Source organism: Chrysochloris asiatica, unplaced genomic scaffold (genome assembly GCF_000296735.1).
Source record: "Chrysochloris asiatica unplaced genomic scaffold, ChrAsi1.0 scaffold00008, whole genome shotgun sequence".
NCBI lineage: Eukaryota > Metazoa > Chordata > Mammalia > Afrosoricida > Chrysochloridae > Chrysochloris > Chrysochloris asiatica.
In genome coordinates this window covers 11375192-11381024 of record NW_006408526.1, presented here as the reverse complement: position 1 = coordinate 11381024, position 5833 = coordinate 11375192, and the positions used below count along the sequence as shown (strand labels likewise).

The 5833-nt window shown below is 37.7% G+C and overlaps 1 protein-coding gene across 2 annotated transcripts in view; it reads right to left on the bottom strand.

The window, feature by feature from the left end:
• The window catches only part of DYNC2H1 (dynein, cytoplasmic 2, heavy chain 1), a 369106-nt gene that overhangs the window by 45385 nt on the left and 317888 nt on the right, over positions 1-5833 (bottom strand). For both annotated transcript variants that reach the window (XM_006833779.1, XM_006833780.1), the window contains one exon: positions 4296-4385. In XM_006833779.1, the coding sequence (XP_006833842.1) occupies positions 4296-4385 (90 nt within the window). The remainder of the gene's footprint in view (positions 1-4295; positions 4386-5833) is intronic.

The window sequence follows — 5833 nt, the reverse complement described above, 5'->3', positions numbered from 1 at the left end:
TTCAGCCAGAGTGCTCCTCGGAGGCCAGGATGGCCAGATTTCATCTTCATACTTCAGACATATTGTCAGGAGGGGCTAGTCACTAGAAAAGGATACCATGTTTGGTTAGGTGGAGGGTCAGAGAAAACAAGGAAGACCCCCGACAAGATGAATTGGCAAAGTGGCAGCATCAATGGACTCAAGCTTGGCAATAATGGTGAGGCTGACCCATGATCGGGCAGTGTATTGTTCTGTTGTGCATAAGGTCGCTATGAGTCGGTACCAACTTGATGGCACCTCACAACAACAGTTTCTAAATGATCATAAGGATCCAAAATGTATTGAACATTTACAGTCTTATGGTACTTTTCAGGGTTGTAATCCAAGGAAAGGAATACTCATCTAAGTGAATTAATAAGAAAATACTAACTATACTAAATAAAGGATTTAAGTCTAAAGGAAATTAGATTTTTATAATTAACAGTCACATTTACTATACATACTAAAAAGTACTTCATGGAATACAGAGCTTTTATACAGTCAGAAAATACACAGTATCTTTTTTTCTTTCCTAGAATAATTTCAAATACTCAAATTTTCAAATTAGCTGCCTACAAATTTACGACTTTTTAAAGGGAAGTGACATAAAATATCAGAAATATACAAATTGTTTATTAGTAATATGCTAACAGGATTTGCTTCTTTTCCAAATAGACAGCCTCATCATTTCTAACCCTTCACAAGCTATTCTGAACATATATGAGGAAGCCTCAACAAGTGGAAAGATGGAATTAAATGAGAACAGATATTTTACATGAACTTTTAAAAGCCCCCTCATAGATCTGAGAAGCAGAGAATCATATGTTAAAACAAAGAGCACATGAGACTGCCAATAAACAGATGGGAAGTAAACACCACATATTAAAGGTTACATCAGGGAGGTGAACAGTTTTGACATTTATACCTGCTATTCCTCAGAAATTCTATACAGGGTCATTTTTGAATCGGAACCAACTTGACAGTACTTAATAACACACACACACACACACACAGACATATGAAACCATGATGGGAAAACTAAGAAAAATAATAAGGCATCTCCCCAAGTAAGGGTGGTGGTGGTGGTTATGTGCCGTGGAGTCGGTTCCAACTCATAGCGACACTGTACAGTGTTTCCGAGGCTATAAATCTTTATGGGAGCAGAAAGCCTCATCTTTCTCCTGCAGAACAGCTGGTAAGGGTAGAAGTAAAGAATATTGCATATATCCTGACTGGAAGGTGAGGAGGTGAGATAATGTTATGTCTGAGTGTTGAGGGCTAGGAGGGTATTTTCATTAATATTAAGCCTAAATTTACCACTTGTCTGTCAGTTTGTCATACTGTGGTGGCTTGCATGTTGCTGTGATTCTGGAAGCTATGCCACTGGTGTTTAAAATACCAGCAGGGTCACCATGGTGGACAAGTTTCAGTGCAGCTTCCGGACTAAGACAGACTAGGGAAGAAATAGAGACAGACTACTTCTAAATATTTGATCACTGAAAATGTTGGGAATAGCAGTGGAACACTCTCAGCACCAGATTACTGAATACTGAAATATGATGAAGAGCACCAGAATATTGTCAGATATAGTGCCAGAAAATGACCCCTTCAGGTTGGAAGGCATTCAAAATATGACTGGGGAAGAGCTGCTTCCTCAAGGTAGAGTTGACCATGATGATGTGAATGGAGTAAGAGACAGAAAATGATCAAGAGCTTAAGGAAGGTGGCCAAGGTGCACTGAAGGTAGTAGCAAACAACAAAGCTCTGGGAATTGATGGAATACAAATTGAAATCTTTCAACAAAATGATATGACACTCACTCATCTATGCCAAGAAATCTGGATGACAGCTACCTGGCCAACTGATTGGAAGAGATGCATATCTGTGCCCTTTCAAAAGGAGGTGACTGGAAAGAATACAGAAATCATGGGACAATATCATTAATATTGCATGCAAGTAAAATTTTGCTAAAGTTAATTTAAAAAAACAGCTCCAACAGTCCACCGACAGAGAATTGCAAGAGGTTGAAGCTGGATTCAGACAAGGACGTAGAATGAGGGATATCATTGCTGAGGTCAGATGGATCATGGATGAAAGCAGAGAATATCAGAAAGATGTTTACCTGTTTCTTATTGACTATGCAAATGTTTTCAATTGTATGGATCATGACAAGCTATGGACAGCATTGTGAAGAATGAGTATTCTGGAACACTTAATTGTGCTCATGAGGAACTTGTACATAAACCAAGAGGCAGCTGTTCAAAGAGAACAAGGGAACACGGAATGTTTTAAAATTAAGACAGGTATGAGCCAGGGTTGTATTCTTTCACTATATTTATTCGTTCTGTACCAAGAGCAAATAATGCAAGAAGCTGGACTGTATGAAGAACATGTCATCAGGATTGGAGGAAGACTCATTAACAACCTGCAATATACTGATGATACAACCATGATTGCTGAAAGTGAAGAGGACTTAAAATACTGATGAAGATCAAAGACCTTTGGCAGGGGTTGCACCTAAATGTAAAGAAAACAAAAATCCTACCACTGGACCAACAAACAACATACACACAACTGGAGAAAAGATTGAAGTTGTCAAAAGACTAAATTTTGCTTGAATCAACCATCAACACTCCTGGAAGCAGCAGTCAAGAAATTTGATAACATATTATATTACATAAATCTGCTACACAAGACCTCTTTAAAGTGTTGAAGAGCAAAGATGTAAGTTTGAGGACTAAGATTCTCCTGATCCAAGCCATGGTATTTTCAATAACCTCATATACATGCCCATATTGGGCAATGAATAAAGAAGACCGTAGAAGAATTGATGTATTTGATTTATGATGTTGGACAAGAATATCGAATGTGTATATTGAAAAAAACTAATATTGATAAGAACTAATAAACCTGTGTTGGAAGAAGTACAGCCAGCGTGCTCTTTTGACACTAGGATGGCCAGACTTCATCTCTCATACTTCAGACATATTATCACAAGGGATCAGTCCCTGGAGAAAGACATCATGTTTGGTAAAGTGGAGGGTCAGAGAAAAAGAGGAAGACCTCCAATGAGATGGACTGGCATAGTGTGGCACTGCGGGTTAATGTGCTGGACTGCAAGATTGCTTTGAACTGCAAGGACAGAGGTTTGAGCTCACCAGCAACTCCTTAGAAACCCTATACAGGGTCCCCATGAGTTGGAACCAACTCAATGGCACTTAACAACCAAAACAATGGACAGGAAGAAATAGCAGTGTAAAAATGTCAAAAGTGATTTAGGTATTAATATAATCCTGATCTAGATTTCATCATCATTCTTTAAAGAGAGGGAAAAACTGATCACCAACTTTATATAGAAAGAAGAGCTATTGAATAAGCAAAGCACTACCAAAGAAAAACAAAGTAGGAGGCCTCACAATTTCAGATCTCAAAATCTACTATATATTCATTTATTGCTGTTATCTAAGGCTGTTGAGTCTGTTCCAACTCATAGTGACTCTGTATAGCATTTACAAGGAGTGGCTGAGTGGGGTTTAAATGACCAGGCTTGTGGTTAACAGTCAAGTGCGTATCCTACAACACCATAACAGGATACCACTACATAGCTATAACTGTCAAAAAAGCCTGGTATTGGAAAAAACAAAAAGCCTGGTATAAGCACAATGACAGGCACATAGATCAATGGAACAGACATAAGAATCCAGTAGTAAATTCAGTCTCTCATGGATAGCTGATCTTGGACAAAAAACCAAAACCCATTAAGTAGGGAAGAAATTATCTCTTTAAAATATGACACTGGAAAAACTGAATATCTATTTGCAGAACAATGAAGCTAGGTTCATATATCTTTCCATATAGAAAAACTAACTCAGAATAAATCAAAGATATAAATATAAAACCTAAAATAATAAAGATCATCAAAGATAAAATAGGGGCAAAGTTAGGGGCCCTAATTCACAATGCACAAAAAGATAACCAGGAATTCCTAAAATCTGAACATTTACGCACATCAAAAGATTTCACCAAAGAGGAACAGAAGCCACCAACGGATGCAAAGATTTTGGCAATAGTATATCGTACAAGGGACTAATTGCTAAAATGTATAGAAAACTTCAACACTTCAACAACAAAAAATCCAACTAAAAAATGGCAAAAGACATAAACAGACACGTCACCAGAGAAGACATTCAGGCAGCCAACAAATAACTGGAGAAATGCTCATAATGTTAACTTTTACCACAATTACTCAGTACAATTACTAAATAATTTGGATTTACCTGTATAGCAAGGGCACGAGCTACCAGACCTCTGAGGTACTGTAAGGGATCTTCTGGGCCTTCCCACTTGCTCTGCCATGTGAGAGGACACTGCAATTTAAAAATGGTCAAAATTAAGTTTACATATACATAACATTGTATACCAATGACTTTTAGTGATCCTATAGGACAGAGCAAAACTAACCCACCAGGGCTTCCATATAGACAAAAGACTAAAGTGATTTTTTGGGAGGAAGTGAAAATTCTTGAAAGAAGAATGCTAACATCTATTGGGTACTAACCACAATTGAGCACTTGATATGCACCATCTCATACACCTCTCAAGGGAGCCCAGGTGATATAGTATTTAAATGATTGGCTGTGAACCAAAAGTTCAACAGCATGAAATCGCCAGCTGCTCCCACCCTGTGGGACTTCCAAGGCCATAAATTTTAACAGATGCAGACTGCTACCTCTTTCTTCCAGGAAAGCCTGATGAGTTAGAAGTGTCAACCTTGCCTGTTAGGAACTGAATACTTGAACACTGAACCACCCAGGCTCCTGCCCCAAATCATGGAAATGACAAATGTTAGATATAGGATATGAACCCAGAATGTGGATCAAGAGTCCATTTATCAGCATCAGGATTGCCTTTAAAATACTTACTGCATTTATATAATGCTCTGCTTAGATTGGACCATTTAAGATTCAAGTAAGACAATCGTGTAATGGTGATTCAAATGATCATGATGAGAAAAGCACAGTTTAGAGTAAGTTATTTAGCAAAGTTTTGTGGCTTTTTAAAAAATAAATGGTAGAAAACTTGAATGATCTAATTCTAAATCTAACCTCTTTTCATAACCTGTTCTTTTTTGAGAGTTGTCATAAAGGTAGAACAAGACATGAACAGGCTTTCATTTGTTTCTTTATTGTCTGTCAAGCATCAGTTCATTAATTGATCATTCAGCAGGCATCTGTTGAGTAGCTCTTTGCTAATCACCTGCTAGGAGATGGGTTATGCAAAGTCATAGCCCAGTCTTTGTGCATAAAAGCTGTGCTAGAGGAAAAACAACACACAGCATAAGAGATCGTTACAAAACAATAAGTGTCCTGATATAGACAATAACAATGATCAAGGGAAACAGAACTAGGGTACATCAAATCCAAATGTGTATAAGGGGAAGGGGTAGGAAAGGCTTTCTGATGAACACAGTGCTTGAGATAAATCTCAAAAGGTAAGCAGTCTTTATTCAGGTAACGAAAATCAGCAAGAAAAGGGAGGGACATTAACAAAGAAGCATGAGAAAACTAGGTTGATGAATTAAGGAAGGACAAGATTATGAAGTTTTGGGGTACTTCTATTAAGAAATTTCGTTTTTGTTTTTTCTGGAAAGTAGCAATAAAATAAATTTTCAGCAAGTGAGTGACACAGTCAATTTGGATTTTAGAAAATATGGTTCCTACTCATAGCAACCCTGTCTAGGGTTTCTGAAGAGTGACTGGTGGGTTTGAAACTCTCATCTTTCAGTTATTAGGCCAGTGCTCATCCTACAGCACCA